The 27,529-nt window shown below is 46.5% G+C and overlaps 1 protein-coding gene across 1 annotated transcript in view; it reads left to right on the forward strand.

Moving 5' to 3' along the window:
- BMP7 (bone morphogenetic protein 7) overlaps positions 1-27,175 on the forward strand; it is a 557,435-nt gene extending 530,260 nt beyond the window's left edge. Inside the window, exons 5-7 of the mRNA XM_069651102.1 lie at positions 7,734-7,810; positions 10,905-11,015; positions 24,156-27,175. Coding sequence (XP_069507203.1) covers positions 7,734-7,810; positions 10,905-11,015; positions 24,156-24,305 — 338 coding nt within the window. The 3' untranslated portion in view covers positions 24,306-27,175. The remainder of the gene's footprint in view (positions 1-7,733; positions 7,811-10,904; positions 11,016-24,155) is intronic.
- The last annotated feature ends 354 nt before the right edge of the window (positions 27,176-27,529 follow it).

Genomic DNA, 27,529 nt, shown 5'->3' on the forward strand with positions numbered 1-27,529 from the left:
CCCGTCCAGGGCCGGTCTTTGAGTCAGGTAGCACAGGTGGCTGCCTGACGTCCATCAGCCTCTGGGGGGCGCTCGCCTGTGTCTCGAGCCGGTGCTCCTCCTGCAATTTGCAAAGCTTGCAAAGCCAGGGCCAGCACGCACCAGCCACAGCCAGACCACTGAGGCCAGCCAGGCATATTCATCATTAAATGTTAAGTTCGGCTTGCTACCACACTGCAGCAGCAGCCTCGGCCCTCAGGCAGGGCAGCAATTGGCAGGCAAATTAGCAACTTGTGTTGCTTTATTGACCCCCTCAAACTCGGGGGGCGCTGGCGCCATTGGCGCCAGCCAGGCCCACTGGCGCACGTGCCCTCCTCCAGTTTATGCGCGCACACAGTGCACTGCTAGAGACAGGAATGCCGAAGGATTGATTGGGGCTCGCGGCGTTGCAGTGAAAAGAACCCTCTTTTTGCGAGAAAAGAGGGGTGGGTGCAACCGTGCGCAGCAGGTTACAGTAAGTGTCTTGGCTGTGGGCACTGCTGGCCTTCCCGTGATTACGAGCCTGGGCTATCCAAATGCCACTCTTCTCTATATGCGAGTCACCCAATCAGGTGCCTTGATATGCAGGTGTGAACGGGGGGAGGGTATAGCTCTGCTGTTCTGAGGCTCAGTGCACCTCACGTCATTTGTTTTCAGATACATCCTTGACCCAGCCGCACAAAAGGGGCTTCATTCGAGAATGAGCTTTCCTTTTCCACAGTTGCCATATTTTCTTTGCTTTTGTTATTGGGGGAAACATGTTCATGGGACGTGTTTTACAAAATGAAAACTCAGTATGTTGACTACCTAAATGAAAGTCCCCAGCCATTAATCTTTCCTTGGCCTGTAAACTCGTGGGCTTTACCTGATGATATAGCCGTCAACTTGAAATTATTTGACCATTCCCCAGTCGCTGCATCTTTTTCCCAGGCCGTATTTTAACACGGCCAACCCATTTTCATATCAGTGACCCACAGAAATCAGCATCCGAAATAAAAAAAAAAATCAGAAATGATTCCCTGCACGAAATGGGTTCTTAGCCAAAACACAAGGCTCCTGTTAAGTGTGGCTGCACTCTGTACCCTCCATGCTTAGACGTATGCGGTGGCACTATGGTTTGTGGCCTGGAAACAAAAACACAAGCGTTCCTATTTGCACCAGTTGTAGTAAAGAGTCCCTAAACTTTCTTGCATGTCCCACTCTGACCCTTTGCAAGAATTTAAGAAAGTGTGCTGCACCAAAAAAGGTTGGTCTCCTCTTCAAGGGATTCATTACCTCAAGCCGTCCAGTAGAAAAGGTATTGGATGATAAAAGGCCAGCTGCCATGGTCCCCCAATAGCCCGATCCAATACATTGCTGGCCTGATTTCCATTCTCTGGCCCTGCACCCAAGGGCGCCCTATACATCTGCACATGATTGCTGGGAACACACGATTAGCCTCTGGAAGACAACACATGGAGAGACTTTTGCCGGACCCGGTATGTTTGGGTAACCAGCTTCCCCCATGGGATACAGGCTATAAAAAGAGGCCGCTTTTCGAAAGATGAGCTTTGCTCTCAGATAACTTAAAGGGTCACTTGCCTCTGCCTTGGAGGCCCCCCGGGCAGTACTCTCCTTAACTGTTTTTCTCTCTACAATTAGGGGCCCGCATATAGGTTTTGGGCTGAGGTACTCACAGACTGGAGCCAAAGGGGATTTTTTTATTAGCACCCACTAAAGCCTTTGGTTTTTTGAGGTGGTGCCGTCTTACTTTAGTGTGGCCTTTGTTCTTCTAGAGTGGATTTTCATTTGACTAAATCACTGTTAAATAGTTTTATTTGCTCATGCTTACAAATTCTTAGAACATAAATGTATTTCAACCAGTACAGTTTTGTGTTTAAAATCTGACTGTTGCCCAATCATCTTTGAAGCGCATAGCTTTCTGGGAAATGTGAGCACGAGGCTGGTGAGCCTACAGTGATTTGATGGCTCCAGCCTGGCTTCTTGGCTGTGCGATTACAGGTGCTGTCCTGACGTACATTGCATAGCCGTGTGCACAGGTATGTGATGAGTCAGAATCCACAATCCCACATCACCTGACCTTCATGTAGTTCTTTTGGTGGAACTTTGGCGGGTGGGGCTTATTTGCTGGTAACGGCCCCCAACCCCACACTTCACACAGAACTTTACTGAGTGAGGGCTGCTGTGCCCTTTTTCTTGGAAGCTCCTTTGGCTGCTGCTGGCTGTAGTGGTGGTGACGGGGGGGCGGGTAGGTGTGCGCTCTGAAGTCAGGTGTCGAAGCCTTTTTCAATAAGATGTGAAGTCTCGCCACTCATTTTTCTATTACTTTTTAATGTTTTCTTTGTTTTGGAATTTTGGCTCAGATGTGGTGAAGGAACTTGTGAGTTTAGCATACTTTTCTATCATTTGTGGAGGGATGCAAATAAGCCAGCACCAAATGGTTGGGGTTAAAATCTTCTCACATTTAGGTGATTTAAAAACTGTCCTTTTGCCCTGCAACGCCAATATAATGTGTTACTTGCAGCTACAAAGCAGCTTCTGGACCTGTGTGTGTCTGATGTTTATCTCTCGCAACCTTAGTTGCCAGAGGAAGGACAGGCGATATCCCTCACTGCACGTTATTCCAGGGCCACTTTTGGTTCCCAGGCGACCCCTGGCCCTGGGTGTGATATTTATTTATTTCGCTTCTTAAAATGTGCTACTTACTGAAAGTCGCTTCAAAGGGCCAAGCATGGTGAAGAGGTGGGGGCAGTTTTTGTCATTTCACAAGCTAAAAAGACCTAAATGTGTGCTTTCAGCTTGCGTCGGTTTTATATACATCAGAAACTTTTTTCATTACTATCGCATTTTGCCTCATTGTATGCATTAAACGCCCTGTTCATCTGTGAGCCATTGTCAAGTCACACTTAGGAGAGGCAATGGTGGTGGTGGCGGTGGAAAGATTAGTGAAAGGAAGCAATGTCTGTTTTGGCATCTATGTCCGATCCCCCAACACTATATCTGTGCTCTACCCACCCATCACCTCCAGACTTCTTTCAACCTTGAATTGCTTCTTCCATACTTTGTACCCTCACTTTCCTTCCTCTGAATACCATCCGTTCTGTTTTTTGATGCCCCATATCCCCGCCACTCCCCCACCGCCACCAGTCTACCACCAGCATTTGATTTCACAATGGGTGAAGCTCCCCCCAAACCCTCATTTTTTGGTTGTCATTTTTAGGGGTCGGGGGTAGGGGGGCGCCAACAATGCTTCCCGCCTGGGGTGCAATCTGGTGTAAGACCGGTCCTGCCCCCGTCCGCAGAGGTACAGATATCTCAAGATTACCCATTCTATGCACGAGTAAGAGATCCAGTCTTGTTTTCTAATTTGAATTCTGGGACTTGCGGTCCTGAATTTAAAATGGGAAAATCAAAATACAAGTTCAGGAATTCCCTCCACTGTGTTTTTGTGTATTTTAATGCACTTCAATCCCATGTTCTCTCCCTTTGCCCTGTGGCCGCTTTAAAACAGAATGTTCTTGCTGTATAAGCACCTACAAGCGAGCAATAAATACATATGTAAATGGGGCTCAGGATGCCCAAGGATGTGGTCTGTGCACTCTGTGGTTGCTTTTTGGTCGAGTAGGACTGGCTCACCGTAATAAAGTTGCCAATTTACCACATCACTGGAGTCTCTCCGGCCGGTCAAACACCCCCACACATTTGTTCTGGGAGCCAGCCTGCATTCTAAAGCTTGTGCTGTTTTGAGGGAAGATGCATTAACGTAAAGTATATTGTATTTAGACATGTAGCCCTCTATGGCCTCAACATTGTTTTCTGTTGAGTGCATATTTGGTTATTTTATTCCTGTGGGTATGTGAGTGATGTGTGTTATTAATTACTGAGTTCTGTTGATGCTTCTTCTCTGAGCTCTGAACGGAAGTAAATTAAGAGGAATCTTATCTACGGGGTGTGGGGGTAACGTCCTCTGTACCTTTTTTTATTTATTTTTCAGTTTATGTATTTATTCGGCTGTGCAATAGCCCAGAGCAGAGTTCAGAGCATTCCCGTAGCCAAGTGTATGTCCACAGAGGAGTAGTAGCATGAAAGAGGCAACGCTAGATGAGCCCGATGGACATAACGCATGCAAAGGGACACCACTGACCCACAATAAGACACTGGACATTCATTTCATAACTCCCATAGCTGTGTATAAAATAGGTGTAATTGGGAGGTGGAGAGGATCCAGAGGAAGGGACTATGTCCTGGGTTAGGGCAATGATCCCTTCCATGGAGGGGAGGCCGAACGTAAGGGTAGATTTGGGTGTAGGGTTAGTGGTGATATTTTTTCATATAGTAAAGGGCTGGCGTCGAGTTCCAGTGAAGAAGGCCAAGTGGATAAAAGGAGCAGGGATAAGGCATTGGCGATTGAGTGCATGTGTGCAGATGATTGAGTAGGCCCCTGGAGCAAAGAAGTAGGTGATCGAGGTAGCCAGGTGGGGTAAGCTATGATGATACTATTTCATATATAACGCGCCTGTATCCAAGTGTTTCTAGGTACGACAAGACAAGAGAGGGAAGACAAATAATCTTACTAGGCCTTGTCATTCGGGTCGTGCCAGTGTGACAACACAAAGTGCAGAGGGAAGGGAAGGAGAAGTGCCAGGGAGAGGGAAGGGGGAAGTGCAATCAGGCAACAATGCTCTGATTAAGTGCAGCCAGGGCAGCACAGCCCTGGGTAAGTTCAAGGAGGCAGGGGACTGTAGGGTTACAGTTACAGCCCCTAAGTGCGTGGTGGCCCCTAAGGCAGTGCAGAGGAGACTTAAAATGGAGGAGCCCGGTAGCAAGTGAGAATCTGAGGGTAGCCAAGCAACCAGTCGGCGAAACAGACCGGTAGGTCAGCAGGGGTCGGTGGGGAGTAGAGGAGGGAGGGAGAGAGGGAGGAAGGGAGAGAGGGCTAACACTAGCTATATTTGGTAGCTATACCCAACAGTAGCAGGTCATTTGAGGCTGCAGCAGCTATTTTTGTTATGAAATGGTACATGTGATTTGTAAAGCACACTCCTACCATTCATACAACGTTGTGGTGCTAATATCGTCTTGTGTGATTGCTGAGCCCCTGGAGTAGCGTATGAAGTCAGTGTGTGTTATCTTTTGGTGTTCTTGTCTGATGGTTCCAAAAAAGCGGCCAAGTTCCCATCAGACCCCATCTACTCGTAGAAATTGAACTGTGTGTGTCTGTGGCATTGGAGGGAGTTCTTGCAAGCACTGGGTAACATATAGTTCGCTCCAAACATTGTCTGTACATTGTGGTGGAGGTCTCAATCGTCAGGTTTGTTTGTTATTTTATTGGAGTTTTGTAATGTGTTAATGGGCCAGCAGTCCCCTTCAAAAGAGCAAGTGCTGTCAAAAGCAAAGGAGGGGCAATGGGACAAGCAAGAAGGAAATGTGCATTATACTGACCGTAATCCACTCGCGGGCTGCCTTCAGGGATATAGCACACAACAATAAGATAGGTGTGCTTCAGGTGACATCCCTGGAGAAAGGAAGGTGTAGGTTTAGTCTGGTCTTGTGGAGAGTTTTTCCAAGGAGCCAGAATGTAAGGTCTTGAGGAAATCCATCTCCGGTTCCGGAAGCATCTCAAGACCTTCCTCTTTGCTTCTGCGTTCTCTCATCTGCTACCCTGCTGATCTCCTAACTGAAACTGCACTGGTTTACCTGGCTGCCCTCTGATCTCGGGCCCAGGGCCCCTGCCCACCAGTTGCACACCTGCACTGCCCCACTGGCAACCCTTGCACTCAGGGACTGTTTCTGTATCCCTACAGCCCCTACCAGCACTTGCCACCAGCGGGCTGCACTTGCCACCAGCGGGCTGCACTTGCCACCAGCGGGCTGCACTTCTTTTTATTGTCTTTATTTACTTATTTTTCTTCATTTACTTTTTTACGGTTATCTTATGTACTGCTCTTCCCTCTCCCCCCGCACTTTTCTCCATCCCCCTTCCCTTGCACTTGTGCGATCTCAATGTGACCTGGCCTAGTAAGATCGTTGTCTCCGTCTTCCCTCTGTTCCCCCTCCCTTCCTCGTTGCACCTTGAAACACTTGTGTATATAGGCGCGTTATACATGCCGTGCCATATCATAAGGTCTTTCTTGAAATGTGTGTGCTTCTGTGATTAGCATTGCGAGTTTGTTCCAGAGTGCTGGCGCTATGGAGGTCAGTTTTGTGCCTCCGGTGCGAGGTTTGCTCAGTGGTCGAAGTGGGCCGGAGCGGTGCTCCTCTACTTTTTCTTTTTAAGTTTTACTGTTCCACAGTGGTCAAAGTGTTCAAAAAGAAATAGTGGAACTATGCTCCCTGCTCGTCTGCCCCCTCTCTCCAAAAACCCCATTGCCCGCTCCCTTCCACTCACAATCCAAACCCCTAAACAAACACACCTGCTGTTTAAGAGAATGTTCAGTGCAGTGCCATGAACTGCAAGTTTCAACTTCTTCCTACGCTTTTATTTTAAAACAAAGCCCTTCTGAAAGGGTTTCTTTTTAAAATAAAAGTATTGGAACAGTAAAACTTAAAAAAATAAAAGTAGAGGATCACCACTCCCAACCACTCCCGCCCACTTAGACCACTGCTGTTCCAATGGTTTCGTTTTAAAACAAGTGCAGGAACAAGTTGAAACTTGCACTGTCAGTGCACTGCACTGAGCATTCCCTTAAATAGCAGGTGTGTTTCTTTGGAGCTTTGAATTGCGCGCGTGGGAGGGGCCGTGGTGATGGGGTTTTTGGGGAGCAGCGGCAGGCCAGCAGGGACCCCTGGGTGTAAAGACTGACCCACCAGTTTAGATTCTGCAGGGCCTTTCTAGGTTAGGCAAATGATGATTTGTTTTCAGTTTTCTGGTGAACATGGAACCAGATCAAAGAGGTCAAGCTGGGCGAAATGTTTTCACTCTACCAATCCGTCTGGCCACTGGGTCTTGAGCTAGGCGAGGAATGCCAGGGGTGCGTGCCCGTGGATCCTTCCCAACTCATGCCTTTCCAAACGAGTTGTATTTGTCCTCGAGGGCAGTGCATGGGCAGGCGAGGCTGTGACTGGGACTGTGGTGATTCCATCTGTGTATGTAAGGGTGCACGTGGAGTTTAGTAAAGCCACACTTATTGCAACCCTCCTTTCCCGCTGGACTGCACTGAGCTGAGATTCTTCTTATTACGTCACTATCCGAGACATTCCATTTCTGGTCATCACCATGCATTCAAATGTGGCGTGTTGGCCAGGATAGTAAGAGTTCCCTGAAGGTAAAGAGACAGATCTAAAGAGAAATTTTTCTAAAAATGACTGCTTGCAAACAAGTCCCCATCCGACATCGTGTAGGCTCTGGGCAGCACTGCTGTGATTTTAAATAAAGACAACATGAATGGCAATGATAGCCATGGAGTGTAGGAGTGGCCAAGGCATGATTTTAGTAGTAACATTGAACGGTACTTCAGGTTAGAGTATCAAAACACATGCATGGTGGTGCATTAAACATAAATGCACGTGTTTGAAACTCTTTATATTACTTCTAGAGTAGTGGAAGGATGCTGCCCTTAAGATCTCTGAATGTGATGGCCGATGATGTCACCAGTGCCTGTGGTTCTCTACGCTGTACAGGGAGTTTGAGGGATGAGGCTTGGGTAGAGGTGGGGTGTTGCATAATCCTTGCCCCTGAGGGTCATAACGAGTGCTGTATTTGTTTACTTTTTCAGAGAACAGTAGCAGCGACCAGAGGCAAGCATGCAAGAAACATGAGCTGTATGTCAGTTTCAGGGACCTTGGCTGGCAGGTACGCTTTCTCATTGTTACACCTTTCACTATTGGAAATAATGTTTATAAAACTTCTTCTCTTGCAATTTTGCCAAGATAAGGCATGCAGGCAAAAGAAAAGAAAAAAAAATGTTTTGCAGACGCTGTTCCTCCGTAGTGTTAGACTGGACTTGTACACTCTGGCCTGGTCGACAGATGTGTAGGAGGCCAACATAGTTGGTGAACAGGGGCAACTCTGGGGGCTGTAGCCAAACCAATCAAGGTGGCATGGAGAGTGGTCAGGGCTAACTCTCAGGAAGGGGTGAGCCTGGTAATGAGTCCACAAGGTGAGTAATCAAGAATTACACTTAGACAGATAGTTATACAAATACTATATGTATTTATGGCCAAACAAACACTATAAAATGGCTATAAGCAAGTAATATTATCACACAACACCCATAATAAAATACATATATACAGCCCCTTTAGCCAGTGCAATAAAATCACAATACCCTCACCCCACAAAGGGAAAGGTGGTGATTATTATTCGTAATGGCAGTCCACAAGAATACAACTGTAACTTTAAAAGTCCAACCTTAAATTGACTGGGGCCTTTTGCCCTAAAAGTTCACAAAGCTCCAAGTAGTTTTGGGAGCTGGGAAAAAGTTAGCAGGATGGTCTTGTGTACTGGAGAAAGGTTCCAAATGTCAGGTAAGGATCTATTCTAGTAAATAAAACTGTCCCCAGCTTTCAGAGGGCTTTTGGCAACACGGTTTACCAAAGCCAAACAATGGTAGAAGTGTTGCAAACATTTACAATTGGAGGTAAGGGGGCAGGTAAGTATTGCTGTAACTCACCCTCCATATTCTGAGTTCTCTTCAGACTTGGCAGGTCATCAGAGGTAGTTTTCCTGCGGTTGGTTCTGGTTGCCAGAGCCTAGGAGTCATAGGTGCAAGAGATGTCCCGGTTGGATACAGAAGCTGATGCAACCGGTTCCTGTCGATGAATGCAACTCACACCAATGCAGCACTACGCTAGGCAGGGGACCAGACGCAGGGAAGCCGGTTTCGATGATCGTCACCCATGTACAGCGACACAAAGGGACACAGCTGTCACGGTCAGAGTCAGCCTCCTATCTGTTGAAGCTGGAACTGTGACATTTAGCAGTTGGAACTCTTGGAGCATAAACTGGGGGTCCCCAAAGTTCTGAGCCGGGACATAGAACCACGATGCCTCAACTGCGTTAGCTCAAACTGGAGATGGTCAGTCCATAGGATGGTTCCAGGAACGCTTCCGAAGACTCTGATGGCTGGACAATGAGCAGATGTTGGTTGGTCCCACTGATCCAAGGTTTGAAGTGCCACCAAAGGCTTTCTGAAGATCCCCACCCTAACAGGCCTCCACCGTGAAAAAATCGGTAACTTGTAAAAAGAAAAGGGAAACCTAGTTTCCCCAGTACTGACAGCCTAAAGGACTAGTCAGTTTCCCCATGACAATAAACAAAAGTGCAGTGGAGTGAAGCTGAAGGCTTCACTTCACTGGAAAAAGAAAGGACCGAGTGCAAAAGCAAAAGGTTTTGGGGTCCATAAAAATGAATGGAGGGAATGTGGCTGAAAATAGAACTTTCCTAACAATTGGCATGTCACTTTGCATCCATTCAGAGAGCATTGTTCTATTGGGGCTCTATTTGGGCTCTTATCGGGTTCTCTGGGCATTTTACACCTTGTCTTGCTTCTATTTCGTCTGTATATTAAAACTTAATCATGCAATACTTTTGTGACTTTCTTTAGGATAAATCGATCTGGATGTGGCCTAATGTGATGATGTGGAGTTTGCAGTAGAGAGATGGAGGATCTAACAATGACTAGATTTGCCCTTTAAGTGTGTTACTTTAATCTTCTGTTGAAGCTCTCATATGTCAATGGACGTTTGTACATGCCTGTACATGATTAGTTGCCGTCCAGTGTTTCCGTGTTTCCTGGATCTTCAAACTCTAGTCCTAAAGAGGGAAATCTCTTACAATAGAAATGTTGCAGAGTTACTGCCAGCTCAGATATTCCATTAAAGATCGTGGAAGGCATTGTATCCCTTCCGTGGGATGTGTTGATGTCTGTGCATGTCAACTCTCCAGCATTCACTGCTGCCACCCCACCTGTTCATCTGTCAGCACTATTTCTATGGATGGTTTTGTAGCCTGGTGGACGTATTGGGTTGAGAATGGATAGGGCCTTCAATGTCATAACATGCAAGGTTGCTGTGGGCCACAGGATGGGGAATGCATTTGTTTGCTATAAGGTATTGGATGTCAAGGACTTGTTTAGATGCTGTATTGGTCAGTGATACATGAGTTCTCCTAAGTCTCTGGTTACAAGGCTGGTGATTTAATGGTCAGAGTTTGATTCCAGTTGAATTCTTCTGCTGTGTCCTGCTGACGTTTTTCTAGGTGTTGGTGACTTCTGGGGTTGTCTACCTTTGGGCACCTCAGGCCTCTGGATTTGGTCTCTCTCCTTCGTGCTGACATCTCATGTTGGTCTAGTATTTGTGTTGGCAGCTGAATTTCGGGGATGGGCATTTCCTGTGCATGGTGAGTCCCTAAGCAATTCCAGCCTAATCCAAACTCTTTTTGACATGTGTTATATGGCTGGGGTTTTCTATTGTGCTCTCTGCTTCTAGAACACGAGAGGGACATGAGGAAAAGACTTAGAGTTATTTTGCTGAGATTTGAGAGTTCTGTGTATTTGACCATTCTGTTAGATATGCAGGTTTGCGCCTCAGAATAGCTCTGTGGGCGTTGCGCAGTTGCTCTGTTCTGGCTTATTGTTTTGATCACTTGGCTGATTTTTCCATATCATACTTTTACTTGGGATGAAAACTATTGTGGGTTTTATTTCAGAAGTGGAGTGCATTGGTTAAGTGATGATGGCCATGGGCCTGCAGTATCCAGGTGGTGACTCTAGGGGTCGCTTCTCCTAGCAGCACACAGAATGTTCATGCCGTTGGTGATAGACGCCACTGACTGAGTAATGAACCTGCAGCAATATAGTGGTAACTAGACTATGGGTTGCTTCTCGTTCTGCGCATCGCAGCCCAGGCTTCTGTCATACTAATGTGCTATTCATATTTCACTGCAGGACTGGATAATTGCCCCAGAAGGTTATGCGGCCTACTACTGCGAAGGAGAATGTTCTTTCCCACTGAATTCCTACATGAATGCCACAAACCACGCCATTGTTCAGACGCTGGTAGGTTCCGTCCGTCTGCCTTCCCTGTGCTTGCGAGGAAACCCCGTAGATGGATGTGACGAAGGCTGTGCGCGAGGTTGAGCTGGCGCCTTGCCAAGTGAAATAGGAATGTTGCCTAAATATTTGCGTGAATGTTAATGCTCCTTTTGTTATTACAGCTGGCACCCCATGCGAGATGAGGATAACGAGTAACCGAAGCAGAGACGTTTACACTAATGATTTATTCTTAGCCGCTAATCTAATCTCCAAAATTATCTTTTCAACTAATTAAAGGAAACATAACGGATGCTGTCATAATCTCTTTAGATGAGGGTCACCAGGTCCACATTAACCAGCTCCGTGCCGTAGATTTTTGGAGCGTTGGTTTGGGGTGGGGACTACAGCGGCATAGGCATGGTGATGTGTGCAGTAAATTGACTTTTAACATAACACAGCGTATGATTTGTTAAAGCGTGAAGAAAGAAATGTCAAAATAGACTAGCTGTAGTGAAAAAGTGGGAGGGTAGAATAGACTGGTGACATGGTGAGGAAACCAATGAGAAGAATGGATGGTAGTCACATGGTGCAGGTGTCCAGGGTCGACCACTGATACTGCCGAGGGGGCAGTATAGAATAGACAAAAATGCCATACGGAAATGGTGGCCAATGTATAGGGTGGAGATGAATGGCTGGAGTGGACCACTGGCAGGATGGGCAGAGAGGCATCATAATAGACGTGGCTGGATGTGGAAAAATTGGCACAACAGTGCAAGAAGGTCACAACAGACCAATGATAAATTAGATGGCAGAGCAGGAAAGTGGGAATAGACCAGTGGCATGAAAGAGATGAGAAGGCCACAATAACCTAGATGCTACCATGAGGCGGGTAGGGGTGGGGAAACCCGGAACATTCAATACAATTATAGTAAGGTTCATGTGCTTTATCCTTTGCAACACGGTTGGATTGGAAGAATACCTGTGGGGGGAAAAGGTAAGACAGCACAACAAAATGGCCAACTTGGCAGCCTTGGGGACGCAAGGAAAGGTTGTAGAACCACCAAGCGTTTGGATGGTGAACGAGGGCACCCGTCTCTGGACTGAACCTGTTTCACAGTAGCAAGGATTTGTTCTCTGGGGAATTATGCCCTCTGCTTTGGGTAGCAGGAGATACAACAGGCCCTGTGGGAATGCAATTAAAGCACATGATAGCTGATCTCTTGTCTTACAGTGACAGGATGAAGGTGGAACAAGTAAGTGATGGATTCTGCTCTGAGGACCTTTCCTCTTCATCCAAGTCCAGGCACTAATCGGCAATGCAGTTCCAGGGATATATGCCCCTGCTGGCTATTCCCAGGTCACTCTCACTCATATTGCATCTATAGCACCCCCGCATTCTCTCTTGCCGCCTTCCATCATAGATTCCAAGTAAATTATCTGGTGCACCAGGGTAGTATACTCAGTAGACACCTTTCATGTAAAAACTAATGATTTGTCCTTGCCCAACGGTATACCCGATGCCTACAAGTCCAGAAATTGATTTCTGCCTTGCCCTGAGGAATACCAAAATTGATGATCAGCAGGTGAGCCCTTTCCTTCGGAACCTCTCAGCCAGGAGGGTTGTAGTGCCACACTTGCAGAGTTCCACTTCCACCAGAGAGCAGTGTCCTGTGTATGAGTGCCTCAGTTGTTGTAGGCCTTGTCCAATCAGCTGGTCACCCCAAATGTGTTCTTAGAATGCAATGGGGGCAGAACATGCCTTTGCATGGAGCCTCCTATCTTTACCTCTATGGCAGAGGGCTTCGGAATAGACTGTTCCAAGTAAATTCTTTTGAATTCCAAAACTGAATCCGCTAATAGCAGAGCTCCTCACTCTTTTATAAAGGAAAATTACTACTACATATTATTTCAAAGCAAGCCTGTGTTCAGTGGTCCAATACAGGCTGCTATAAGAAGTGTCCCATGCCTTCTGAAGTCCTACCCAGAGTGCTTTGTCCACAGTAAGTGGGTCAGGGCTGGAAGTGTATGCAGCTATAGGAGAATCCAAGATGGTCTAACCCTTCTTTTGGCCTAAACCTCTCCTCTGGGCTACTCTAACGCCATACCATTCTCATAACTGCCTTCTTCAAAGGGACTCCAGTAATTTACACCCTGGTGTGAGTGTATTTATGACAGGACTGCCTTTTAAGGCACTAGTTTCCAGGTGGACCTCCCTGGAGTGTTTCTATGCCCTGGAATAAGGTGTCCCCCTTCCTCAAGGGGATTCAACTGGACAGCATCCTTGGGAAGGGCCCCACAATATTGTTGCTAAGAAACCTATGCCAGACAACTAATACACACCAGCCCCTTTCATGATGGAAACACTGCTCACCAAGATGATACATATGACGTACAAATGCTGCGCTTGTAAAATTGTGTGATCATACTAGCCACCATGACCAAACATGGGTTATGGCTGGAGTTTAAAGTGCCTCTAGGCTGACTAGGGTCACAATTAACATTTGAATCAGAGGTGTAAATCATTAAAAAGCCAGCTCTGCCGTTTAGAACTTTGTATACCAACATCTGTCAGGAATGTACATGTAACAACTGAACCTGCCCTGCTGCCACAGCGGGGCAGTTGCTGTAGATGTCAGGAGGTGGTCACAGCAAAGGCACATGGTGCATAATGGTTTTGGCATGAAGTGTTATAAAAGAAGTGCCTGATTTAGCAGACCACCTTTTCAGAAACCAAATTATTTGCATAATTTTATTTGCAAAAATTGAGTGCAGGCTATCCCACCCTCAGTAGATGGCATTCTGTCAGGATAAAACTTCTCATTTCTTAACTGAAGCATATCACCAATGCCCTCTGGCATTGTAGATACCTGTGTTCTATCATTTAGGCTAGATTGCCTAAATGTTAAAAATTAATAAGAGTCACATTCGATGGACTTGAACAGGACAGCAACAAACCGTGAACTGATTGAGAACATGTTACTCTCTGTAATGACTAGTGTACATCTAGTTCAGTCTTCTTTCTGCCATACCTGTTGGGTGTCTGGGCCACAACGTGCAAAGCAGCATTTTCATAATTGGTAAACAATCTAGTGGGTGTTAGCACGTATGCAAAGTATCGCCATGTGTGTACTTATCTAATGCATGCTGCTGGGTCAAGCCATCAGTCAACTCTATAGCACTCCGATAGTTGGACCTTACAACGGGGAGATGGCATTGAGGGCCGTGTGGAGAAAAGTGGACTATGGTCTAGGAGTACAACCTCTTCCCTTCGTACTTGTCAGTCTGCAAAGCATCCTCAAACTGGAAGGATGGAGAGAGGTACAGATGAAAGAGCAATGAGGCAGCAAAAGTAGAGTCAGCCAAAGATGATGTGGGTACTGGAGTCCAGACAGTAGTCCTGGAGGAAAGAATGCTGTGTAGCCCAGCCTTATAAATGTATTCAAGAGGAACATGCATTGGAATGTCAGAGCTGCCTTGGCCCTTACTAAATGTGCATGAAGGCCCTGTGGGGGAGTGTTTGGGATCTTCCAGGTCGATTAACTTGAGATATACAATTATGTAATAACCAGGCAGATGTCACTTTGGCCACTTTGTGCCCCAGAATAGGACCACTGTAAGCGACAAACACGTTTTGAGTAACTGTTTTCTTTCATCATTAAGATTGCCCTCCTAACATACACATTTTAAAGAATCAATTTGACCCTCAATTCTGGATTTGAAAAGAGAACACGTGGATTGATATTCTCCTTGACTTGTACCTCAGAAATGGCCTTGGGCAAAATGCTAGGGTTGGAAAATGAGATCCAGGTTGTCACGAACTCCACAGGCAGAGGGTATGTCAACTAGAAAGGCCATTTTAATAATAACAATTGTGATGGTAGTGGAATGAATAGGCCTTAAGGTGCTGTAAGCCATGGAAGCCAATGCACTGTTAAGGTGCCACAGATGGTGCGGGGGCTGAACCTGTGGAAACTGTTTCTGAAGAGAAGGACCTGAATGATGCCGTTAGATGTCAGAAATCTCTGCGTTTGAGGAATGGTATTGCTGAGACATGTCCTGCAGGGGTCCAGCTTGGTGCCTGATTGACCAGATCAGAAATGATAGAAAAGAATGTCCAATGAGCAGGATAGAGGGGAAGTCTAGATCTAGGCACCTAGGTTATTGCTGCAATATTGAGACTGAGTCGAGGCCTTTCTATCGCCCTTTTGAAGGTCTATGCTAACTTTGGAAAGGACAGGCTGGCCACACATCGTCATTGGCAAACAGACAGTCAAATACATGGATTGAGTGGAAGGGTGCAGAATGCGGCCTGCCCTGTTAGACAGAACTCCTGGCTGGAAGAGGGGGTGGAGGTTTAGTGTAGAGGAGAGGAGGCCAGAGTACCAACACCTGTTGGACCATATGTGAGCTATGAGCATCATGTTGCAATTACTGCTCTGACAAAATGTGTGATTTACTTTGAAAAGTAAGGGTACACATAGAGGAACCTGACCCCCAATGTAGATGGAAGACATCTCCCAGTGAATCCAACCACCCTTTGCCCCTGCTCCTCCATGAGGTGCACTCTGAATGTTTCCTGTTCCATTGGGTAAAAAAGGTCCACATTCAGCCAATGCAACTTCTGGAAAATCTGTTGGAGTACCACGCGCAAGAGTTCCATTCATAGGGCTCCAGTTGAATCTGCCAAATGCATGGCTTTAAATTGTAAGACATTTGTGCTTGTCCGTGTCCAGGGCGCTGCGTAGGTAATCTACCTGAAGAGCGCCTATGTGGTTACCCCACCTGACCAGAGAGGAGTGTGTGGTGATGGAGCATGACCATGTTCTGTGGGAGACTGGGATGCCTCCTAGGCGATGTCTGTTCACATCTATGTGATCTTTGACATGTTTGGGGATAGAAATCTCAGCTGACTGAGGAGCTATCTCTTGATTCCAACTGGCTTCTAGATGAAGCCTAGTGTGGCACATAACTAGCCTTCCATAAGGACTACTGGAGCGCAAGAGTCCCAAGGCCAAGCATACTTTGCAAGGCAGATGCAAGAACAGAGGCCACTTGGATTATTGTCAAGGCCTTCGAATGTAGAGCCTGGAATGTCATTCTTGGGTGGAATCCTGCTCAGGGAGTTGTCATACATGCATCCTATGTACAGAAGTGATTGAGGAGGTGTCAAAGTAGATGTGCTGGTATTCACTCATATTCACTTGCGCCTTGAAACACCTGTATAGGTGCGTTATAAATTCCATAACATATCATATCCCTCAGAGGCCCATGCAGTTTACTAGACTGAGTGATGGCTGAAGTGATGTAGGGAACTCTGCCGGGGCCACCTGGATAAGCCAGTCAACCAGGTATGGGTAGTTGGCACAGAAAAGCTGTGACTGCCAACATTACCTTGGTAAAGACCCTCTGAACATACTTTCATACTGAACAAGTTTGTCTATCTCCTGCACGGGGTTCAAGGAATGTTGTTGGGGAAGGAAAGAGATTCAGATGGAAACCTGATGTAACTGCATATGTGACGTCCAGGATGACCTCCTTGAAGTAGGCCATCATGAAGTATTTGAATTTTGTAAGGAGAACTTCTTCCTGCTATGGGGACGTTATTAATGAATGGGCTTTGAATATGTCTGGACCAATCAGCATTGGGCACAAGATGAGGTTGGTACTGGGAGCCGGTAAGGGACTGAATAGGATGCATGGGAAACCCAGAGTGGCTGTCCAATATACCCTCTTGTTGGAAATCAATTTGCATGACCCAAAAGGATGTCTCCTCGAAGCTTAGCTAACCGGTAGGGCTTTGTGGTGACAAGTGAACCATAAAGTGAGTGAGTAGCCATGTTGCTCCATTGGACTGCAACTGCATGAGTCTCTTCTGTCATAGCTGTAGGCACTTTGCCAAATGAGGCTGAAGGAGTCTCCTATTTCATGGGTTTCTCTGAAGAAGCCCTCTTTCAAACACACATCTGTCCTGTGAAGCCCATGCGAGGGAAACACCTTCTGCCGAGAGGAATTTGGCACAGGTTTTGCGTCTCAGCTCAACAGAGGCATGTCCTCCCCCGACTTCCTGCAGGTGTGTCAGAGGATGTATAAGAAGCATCCTCAGCCTGCAAAGAGCCTAGGGGTTTACGTGTATGGCCTGCAGGCCCATCCAGCTGGAGATCAGGTAGGAACACTCTGCTCTTTAGGAATGTCGGGCTCCTTGGCCTGAAGGCTGGTAGTAGACTGCTGAGGTGAGCCCCCGGTATTGGGCCATGGCAAACCGTCAACGTGAGCATTGATAACAAAAGTAGTCAACGAATCCATCCTGCCCTGTTGAGCCCCAGGATAAGAATCTCCTTGCAAGTGTGCCAGTGCGCCCAAGACAAGGACTATTCTTGACTTAACTTCTTATTTTCCGGACCACTGGGGGGGAAGAAACACGGAACTCTGTGTGTCAGCACTGCAGCCCATGAGAAGGATCTTGTATCGGTAACACATCACACAAAATACAAAAGGACCAGGAATATTCTCGGTGCAGGCACCTAAAACAAAAGAAATTAAAGTCTGTAGACGAAGGACCCTTCCTGAACATTTCACCGCCTCTAGAGCTGGAGCGAGGCATGAGGTGCGATGGCGGAAAAAAGTGTCACATTACTAAGGAACACAAGAGGCAACGTGCAGCTCCACCTGGAGCCGAGAAAAGCACGGGTGTTTGGGGCGGAGGGCATGCATGTAGGGAAGTACACATGCATCACGTCTTTGCATGTGTGATGGAACCCTCTAGAGTTTTTACCTACCAAAAAATGCTGCTTCTCTCCATGTTCAGGTTCTGTTTCTTGCGAAGTGCCCATGCAGCGCTTTCTCTGGAGCATGCTGTACCCACTCTATCACAGTTGCTGATGCGTGCATTGGCAGAGTGCAGCGCCTGCTCCCTACTCGGAGGACAGCGCTATGCAGCGCTCTCCAGAAGGGAGGGGAAACGGGAACCCCAGGGACATGTGGATAGAGGTATGATGCCAAATACTTTTTCTATATTTCGGGAGCAATGATTTTTGAGAGCTTTCATGGAGAGCGGGAGAAGGTAGCTCCTTTTTAAGTTTAATTGATGATGGATATTGATTGAATATTGACCAAGGATATTTAATTGAAGCTAGGATATTGGGTGGATGTCAAATGCTTGCTTATTTTTGGGAAGGTGGCTTTGAGAGGAGGGTAACAAGATGCTTGGGTATTCATTTGATCAATGGCCAGATTTTCCCAACCAAAAACCAGGAGAATTTTCTAAAATTAAACATGGAAAGGGGACATCAAATGTGGATCTCTAAAATATGACTGACAGAACAGCTAAACCTAAAAAATTATTGGTATAGTTTCTTCATTTCAGTGACTTTTCTTCTTCAGAAGACTAATATAAAGTGGGCCATTGCCCCAGTGATTTGACCTGTATCATAATCATACTTATGCTTGTAATATGTATAAAGCGTGTCTAGCTCGAAAGCAGCGGAACCCTGTACAACCGGATTAGGGTAGCATTAAGAGGCAAGAGGGAAGACAGTAATGCTGTACACAAAACAAGTAGCATGGTAGCATGTATGCGTGAGTGACGGATAATCAGCCCATGGTTAGTGAGTAACCTCAGGGTCTATGTAATGTGATTAGCCAGTATGTATGTTCTTGATGTTGTATGCTTTGGAGCCTTCTGTCTTTCGGTTACTCTGTCTATACCTCACAGTAACCCTGCTCCTGGAATCTGACCAGTTATCGGAAAACCATTAAGGCCATTAGGATCTATCTTCTAAGTCTCTTTCCTAAAAAACAAGACATTTGACTGTTTTGAAGAAGCTTGTTGGCACAGGGACATGGTAGAAAAACCGGGACTGTCGCCCAGAACAGGGCGAGCTGGTCATTCTTCCATGATACCCACTGCACCCCTGGACAGCTGCTTCTTCTGGACCCTTGGGGACGGGCGTTAAGGATGGAGCTCATACATTGTCATGCACAGCACAAAACTGCAGCTAGGGTAGGTGCCCACTGGGAAACGTCTTCCACAGCAGCATTCCTAGTGACGTGGCATCTTAGACCCCTGTGATGTTACACTGCGCCCTGCTGTGCAAAGCATGGCTGTTGTGGATACATTCCTACAATTGTGTATGTTTCTTCTAACTTATTTTAAAATCTACATGAAATCGTGCACTAGGAAACCCATAAGAACTGTAGTAGGTGCCTTTTTACTGTGAGAAAAGGTTACATTTAAATATGATTAATAGATGAGGCAGTGACGTGCAGCCCTGTCTACGCTAGCTAGTGACAGTGACTAGTGACAGTGCCTCTGCCTCTAGCCAGTTTCCAAGTAAGCAATAAGGAACTAGTGGGCAGTGTTTGCAGCGAGTGAAGGCCTGCTACACAAGCTCACCTGGACCCTGCAAACTACACTTACCGAAGGACCACCTCACAAGGTAAGCCCTGCCGGTGTGCTATATGCCACTTGGTATTCGCCGCCCTGCAAAAAGATGGCTGCCGCCGACCCTGCGGAAGCTGTTCCACTACATTGGCCTAGTTCCTCTCCTGGCCTCCCCTGATTGGCCTCCAATACAGTTAACTACGCATATCCACCAGCAGGCAGAGCCGGCCCTCATCCAAGGCTCACTTTTTAAGCTCTTGTTGCCTACCCGGGCCAAAAGGGCCTAACACTGAACCGGCACTGTAAGTTGATCTCCTCTACTTCCCCCACCGTCCCACCCCAAGCCACAACATTCCCCTCCAGACTATTACCGGCACACAGTTCATTTACCCTACCAGATTCCTCCCACTCTTGTCAATTCACCCATCATGACCTACATACACACCTTGCTTAGACTCACTCAGGAATTACCTCCTCGCGGCATGCACATTAACCCCCTCACTACCGCCATCACTCTCACCTCCACTCCCATCACGTGTGACACTCGTATGATACTACGCCATCTCACCTCACACATCATTTAAGCACAGCACACCCTCTAGAGCCTTGCTTCAACTCAACCCCAATACACTAAAATATGCATTAATCAGTGCAGGATCTATCACTGCACACAACCAGATATCTTTGACCTCATCTCTACGAACAACCTAGATTTCCTTGCCATATCAGAAACTTGGCTGCACGCAGCAGCAGGTCCCAACCTGACTATCGCTATCCACCCAGGATACTTCATCCTCCGAAGATTTAGATCCATCAGCCAAGGCGCCTTACTTCTGACCTTAAGCCCAACTTCAAAATCTTACTCTTAGGAGATCTCAACCTAGGCCTCAATGATGCTACCGACAGCGCTGCAATCTTCCTAGCTAATGCTCTGAACACTCTGGAGTTCTCTCAACACACATGCACAACCTTGGGCGAACACTAGACTGGATCGCTTACCACAATTGTGGCACTTCCATCATTTTCAATGTTCCATGCCCGTGTTCAGACCACCACATCATCTCCTTCTCCCTCCCCAACGCTAAACACCACACTAATGCCTGTCTCCATGCCTGCCACCCTCTCACGCTGCACTGTAACCTCACTAAAGTATGCATCCTCCCCTTGCTCATTATCGATGTTCTTGATCTAGAATCCCTAACCAACCCCATCACCCTTCTGGACCATTACAAATACATTCTCTCTAAGGACATCAACATGCTTGCCCCTCTTAAACATCAGAAGGCCAAACCCACCACACACAAAAATGTGTGGTTCACCCCTAACCTTCAAACCCTCTGGACCAGGCCAGGAAACTATCCACTGTGGCAGAATGGTGAAAAGACCCCTCCAACACGAACACATCCCATTTCTCTACTATTGCAAAAGAATACAAACCAGCCATACTCACTGCAAAAGCCACCTCCTCTAATGTTAGGATTGTTAATGCCAAATCAGATACACAAGAGCTCTTCTCCATCCGGTGACAGAGACCCCAACTATCCCTACTACCAATTTCACCAAAGACGACTCTTGGTGTGGCAAAGTCCAGGATGCATTACTGAGTAAAATCTCATTACCGTAGAAATAAATCCTTACAAAAGAACGGTCCATCCGCAGCAAGCCCCAGTATTCTTCTACCTTCAATACCCCCTTTCACTTCCACCAGAATATGAGTCTAAAGTCAAAGGCATAATAAACAGCCTCAAACTGTCACGCTGTAAAGGTGACATTTGCCCTACCCCACTAATCAAAGATTGTGCAGATGATTTCTCCCCCCTCACCACCACAATAATAGACACCTCTTTTGCATCTTGTACCTGGAAGATACAAGATGCCTGGATCTCTCCCCTACTTAAGAAGCTGTCAATTGACCCAACCATCCCGACTAACTAATGTCCCATCACCACTATCACCTTCATCCTCAAAATCTTAAAGTGAGCAGCTTGCATCCAGATTCAAGACCATCTAGAGAAAAAACACATCCTCATTACCCGACAATCGGGTTTCCGTCCTGACCACGGCACATAATCCGCCCTGCTGGACATGAAAAACCACATCAGAGACTCTTGTAAGCTAATCCTTCTTCTGCTACTTGAACTGTCTGCCGCCTTTGACCTAGTCGACCACCAAACACTTTGCCACCCCCTCGCAACTGCTGCCAAATTCCCACCCGAGGCTACTAACTGGGCCGCATTCTTCCTTGCAGAAAGAACCTTGCGAGTCTTTGCAGGTGATTCCGCTGCTTCACTCTCCCCAGTATCGTGCTGTGTCCCCCGAGGCTCTTGCATCTGCCCCACTCTAAAGCATCTACACAAAACCTCTCTTTGACCCTGTCGAAGCCCTTGGCGTTCCATAATCTACGCAGAAATCCTGCACATTTCCTCCCCCCTCACAGGCAACTATTCCGAGGATACTATTCTACTCAACTCCACCTATGAGATCATCCAAGCCTCTAATGCTTCCCAGCAACTCTGCCTAAATCGCGAAAAATGTTTAATCCTACTTGTCGGTACACAAATCCTTCTCAACAAACTTGACCCATCCTACAACTCCTTCGTCATTGATGTGATTAGCGTTCCACTTTCGCCAGCGGTAAAAACTTTAACTCAACACTACCCTTAACTTGACAAGGCAGGTGAACGCCATTGTCACCGCTTCTGTGCACACCACAAAGCTCATTAATGCCAGTAGAACCTTTCTCTCCACCGATAACCATCTTGCTATTGCTAGAGCCATCATAGGAGCCAAGCAATGTGCTTCTGACAGGCACCTTTGAGAAGAACATTAGCAAATTACAAATCACCCAGAATAATGCACTCCACGCGACCACGTCCATTATGCATCGCTGCCTCACCAATGCATCGCCTGCATACGTATCACAAAGACCTGTCAAACCCAACACAACCAGACCTACTGGATCCGCCTACCATTATCTCTCTGTTCCCAGATCTAAACGCAGCAGAGCAGGAGACGCCAGCTTCGCTGTCATAGCCCCGACAATTTGGAACTCTCTGCCACCCTCCATTCAGGCAGAATCTCCCACCCGGCCTTCAGAAAACTTTCTAAAACTACGCTCTTTGTTTAACAGTGTCTGTCCCTGAACCTCTTGTCTTTTACAATGTTCTGTCCTTTACTGTAACATGCGCCTTGATGTATGCGGGTTTAGTGCTCTGTACAAATGAAAAATAAATAAAATAAAAGGGCAACGCAAAGTGTGCATGCTTAACACACAGCTTATTGCCGTAACCGACCAGGACGGCCCGCCTCCAAGTTCTCATCGATTTTAAAGTCACTGGTGCTAATAATAAGCTTTAGAACAACCCTTACCTGAATCAGTATTGACTTCTCCCTTGTCGCGTCTGATGCTGGTAGTCCGTTCTCAGTGTTCAGTACTACACAATAAGAAAAATGACTGACCCTTCCAAACTGTGGCCACAGAGTTCTAATTAAGAACTAGAGGCCTCACATTCCAAATGTCCTGAGAGCAAAAGGTGAGGTAGCCGGTTAGCATTTAGGAGATGCAGACCTAGCATTAGCTACGTTTTGTATAGTGTTTGAGGAAAAGAAAAGCATGCGAGAGCCAATTCTGTTTTTTGCTTGTTGGGGGAGCGGAGGGTGGTTCCACGGATAGGGGTCGGTGCTGGCGAGTGCAACTTTCTAGCTGCTTGGGACATGGGCTTTAATCCAGTCAATAATGCCTTCCGCGCAGGCTGCTTGGGACATGGGCTTTAATCCAGTCAATAATGCCTTCCGCGCAGGCTGATTGGGTAGTAGCTTACTTTTACATTGGTCAAGTTTAAATTCGGGGTTTGTTCAGGGTACAACTTCTGATTGCGACCAGGTTCAAACTTGAATAAGAAAAGGTCGCGTCAGTGGGGTGCTTGTTAGGAGGAACCAAAGCTCCTACCTCCTTGGTTAATGAACCACACAGTGACTGCGACCCAACAGATTCAAAAGATTCAGTTTGTATAGTGTGCCCTTTATTTGTTAACACGTGTTTCGGCCTCTCAAGGGCCCTTTTCAAACCGAGCATCCTCCCACGCGTCGGCTTCGCTGTTGACGTCAACAGCAAAGTCGACGCGTGGGAGGATGCTTGTAGCTAAGAAAGGGATTATCCCGTAAACTTGATATTAACAATTTAAGAAATCTACATGGACTGGATGCTTAAAATATAATCTTGAGAGGCCGAATCACGTGTTAACAAATAAAGGGCACAATATACAAACTGAATCTTGTGAATCTGTTGGGGCGCAGTAACTGTGGTTCATTCTGAAATTGTTTACTTTTACATTGCAGCCCTTTACTGCGAATTCGGTTTAATAGATTGTTTTTTTGTGTGGCAGATTTCGCCGTAATATAGCGGGGGTGGGGTATTTGGGAATTAATCGAGGTGGGTGGATGTGGGGGGTGGCTGCCGGGTGGTCTCACCCCCGCATTTATTTGCGATGAAATCTGCAAATAAAAACAATTATGAAATGGAATTCGCAGTAATGGTTTTGATGTAATCACATGGATCTGATGGTTTGAGGGCTGTCGCCGGGTGCTAATCTGCGATAATGCTGAGTGCAATGTGGGCGTTTACAGGTGCATTTTCCGGCTACAGTGTTTACTTGGGGCAGCGTTATCGCTATGGCGTTCCGAACCCAAGCGCTGATTTCTTGCCAGAAATATGTCTTCTTAGTCTGTGAGATGGCCGAAAAAGATCTCAACCCGGTTGTTTTTCTGTTTTTTTTTTTTTTTAGGTTCATTTCATCAATCCCGAGTCTGCGCCAAAGGCCTGCTGCGCCCCCACACAACTCAACCCCATCTCGGTTCTCTACTTTGACGACAGCTCCAACGTCATCCTGAAGAAATACAGGAATATGGTGGTGCGGGCATGCGGCTGCCACTAGGAAGGCCGGAGGCGTGGTCGCAAAGTCATGCTGTCCCTCGGGAGTCTGCTTTTAAATATGGATTCGCAAAAGGTTTTATGTCTCCTGCATCAGGTTTATGAATACAAACAACCCCGGACGTTTTTTTAAATCAATAAATTAAAACTGCAGATTTTTGGGCCAGAAATGCATTTTTATTGTTTTTACTTGCACCGGTGCGCCCAACTCGCAGGGGGGCGCGTTTTTGGCTTTTCTGCACAGGGGCACACCAACCTTCTTTGGTCAACACTTTTTTCTGGCAGTATGTTTTCTCTTTGGCAGTGTCGCTGCCTGCGCCAACATATTAAGGACTGAATCTCCCGGGTGATTTTGCCACCCGTGTCAGAATGTTATGAATGGAAACCGCCTGAACGTGACAAAACGTTTTTTAAACAGCCCTTTGCTTTCTTGTTAACCGCTGCTTCCGAAGTGGGAGCATGAGGTCGGCTAATTGAATATTGACTTAAATGTTGACTTTGGCAGTCACGATGGTGGATGTGGGTTTAATTACTTGGATGTTGGACGTGCAAAAGCGAGCGATGGGAACAGGAGTTCTTAACGTTTTGCTATTTCTCTACAAAATAAGTTACTTCTGAATATTCCACAGGTTTGTACAGTTTGAAGGCTCGTGTTTTTTCCACATCTTTTTTCCAATCGAAAAACACAAATGCCATTGTCCAAAGAAATGTGTGCTTGTGTCTGTCAGCCATCTTGTTTTAAATCTTTAACTAGGTCCCTCCAGCAGTCTTGCACTTCTCATTGGGTGTCCTTGACCTGGGCTTGGGAGCAACAGCACATGTGTGGTGGTAACCCGCTCAACAACATTGTGGTGGCAACTTCAGCCCTCTGTACTAGGCTGAGCTCCCCAGAGGCCCATTTTGCCCATGGCACACCAGAGAGGAAATGCCAGAAGCACTGCTATAAAGGGTATCTGAGGGGCTAACCCTACCCCTCTGTGTTTGCTTTGCTAGAATGCTGTGAGATTCTGTTTGACTGACGGCGGGAATCTCTCATTTTAGGTGGCCAGCAATTCTAGGAGGGACTGTAGTGAATGACCACCACCTTGCCCAGCACATCTCTGCTGTCAGTAGTGACTATTGAACCCTGTCTAACACAACTTAATAGTTTCCAGTTTAAGCTGCTGTGCAAGATGAGTTTTATATGTTGTGTTGACTGGTGTGGCTTTTCAAGAAAAGGACATGCACTGGAACATTGTCTTGGATCCTTTAAACTTCAAGCTAGCTCTTTTTTTGGGGTTTACGCCACAGTTCCAAGGCGCACGTGCCATTTGAAAACCGGTCTACAAGTGGGCAGAGGAGCATGGAGGGAATGGTTAAGGCGGCATTCAAAATGGTAGACCTTTCAAACTTGCTCAGCCACATGTTTTGGGGTTCTCACAAGTAGAACTGGATGGTTCTGTTCCGTTTCAGTTGTTTCGGCAAGACGAAATATGCTCATTTGCTCAGTACACACTCATGAACTCCCCGTGTCTTTCTCTGTCACTTTCTCGCTCGCTGACTTACTGACTCTCGCTATCTCTTACTAACCCTCACTCATATCTGCCGCCCGTACCCACATATTTACTTGCTCTCTTGGAATGTTTTTTCATTGCACAAATTAGTCTGAAATTCATGAGCTGTATCCTTGCAGAATATCCTCTGCCATCGTGTTCCATGAAGTCTCCCAGCGACTCGTTATAGACTGGGATACTGCAGAGCAACGCCTATTTAGTGTTGAAGCTCCTGTACCTCCTCCCAGCTCTCTACTTGCCCTACACTGAACCCTGTGCTCTTAAGTGATACGCTTACTGCACGCAGCACATTCAAAACCACTAAAATAAATCTGTGTCCCAATTTGATTAAACACACTCTCCTTCCTCAACCCCAACCGATTTGATATGTGCCTGGACGCATATCAAGGCTTCAGTACCAGAGAAGCACCCACCAGTGGTCAGTTTCTACAATCGCCAGAACGAGACTTCAAAAGTAAATCTTCAGGTTGTGGGGAATCCTTCAATCCATTAACAATGAAACTTCAGGCTCCTGACGATTGGCCCAAGCACAGGGAATTGAGATACAACATAACTGGGGTTTCATAGCAGACCAGTGCCTCGGAAAGGTATGGTTGGATCGTAGCCAAATCTGTTGGGCATTTAGTTTTGGACTTAAATTATGTTGAGCAAAGCACTGAAATCACACTCTTGAACTATTAGATTACAAAAGCTAGGCTTTCACCTGGAAAGGGTGATGAGGCTACTGTCGATTTGAATAACCAGCCAGCGGTACAATCCGCTCCGGCAATTTACCATTGGCGGTAAATGGTCATGCCTCTGATGCTCCTAAAAAGGGCTGGAGCCAGCTGCTGCTAGCCGAGCTCTAGCTTTCTGGTGGTCACTAAACACTGAATGAGAGGTGGAGCAGTGGTTTTGCTACCGGGCTCCTGCCGCTATTCCTGTCATGCACACACTGTTTCTGCCTTTCTTTGAACTGCGGGCAGATGATGTTCTCGCAGCTGCCGGTAAGTGCTTCAGGCAATGTTTCCAGTGCATTTCTAATTAACACTGACAGTATTTTTTCCGTAAGCAGAGTTAAAAAAAATAATAATTGTTCTCCTACGATAAATGTACTGTTTACCAAATCACGTTATAAGCAATTTGTTTGTGAGACTTCACCTTTCTATGAGTTTAGGAACTGATCCCAAAAAAAGCTTTAAAACATGTAATGGGGAGAGCTTGAACGCAGGGTTTATATTTTGTGTGCTTCCGGTACATTTGTTAGAAATGCTGTATGTAAATTTTAATGTTAATGAAAATTTATTTTTGGACTATAAAAATAAAATGCTTACAGAATGTGTTTTTGTGTGTGGCAGTAAGTGGCTGAGCGGAGGGATGCCTAGGATTCAAAATGTCTCAGGTGTGCAATCATTCTCGGGAGTACAGCTCAGGGGCAACGCGCTCGTCTTGGAAGCAAGACAACGTGGAGCAACACAGGTTCGATCCCGGTCCATGCTTAGAAACTTATTGGTATTAAGCGCGTTATAAACGACCTATTATAATTAGAATTATATTCAGGGCTGCACGAACGCAAAGAAGGGGCAAACACCCCAGAGGTCAACGTTGCATTTGTCTGCCACGCGAGACCAGACTTTTCCAAAACTGCACAGAGCATATTGCACCCTTGAAAATCGACGGGGCCTCCACAGCGCAG

Source organism: Ambystoma mexicanum, chromosome 3p (genome assembly GCF_040938575.1).
Source record: "Ambystoma mexicanum isolate Mex_15411 chromosome 3p, UKY_AmexF1_1, whole genome shotgun sequence".
Taxonomy (NCBI): domain Eukaryota; kingdom Metazoa; phylum Chordata; class Amphibia; order Caudata; family Ambystomatidae; genus Ambystoma; species Ambystoma mexicanum.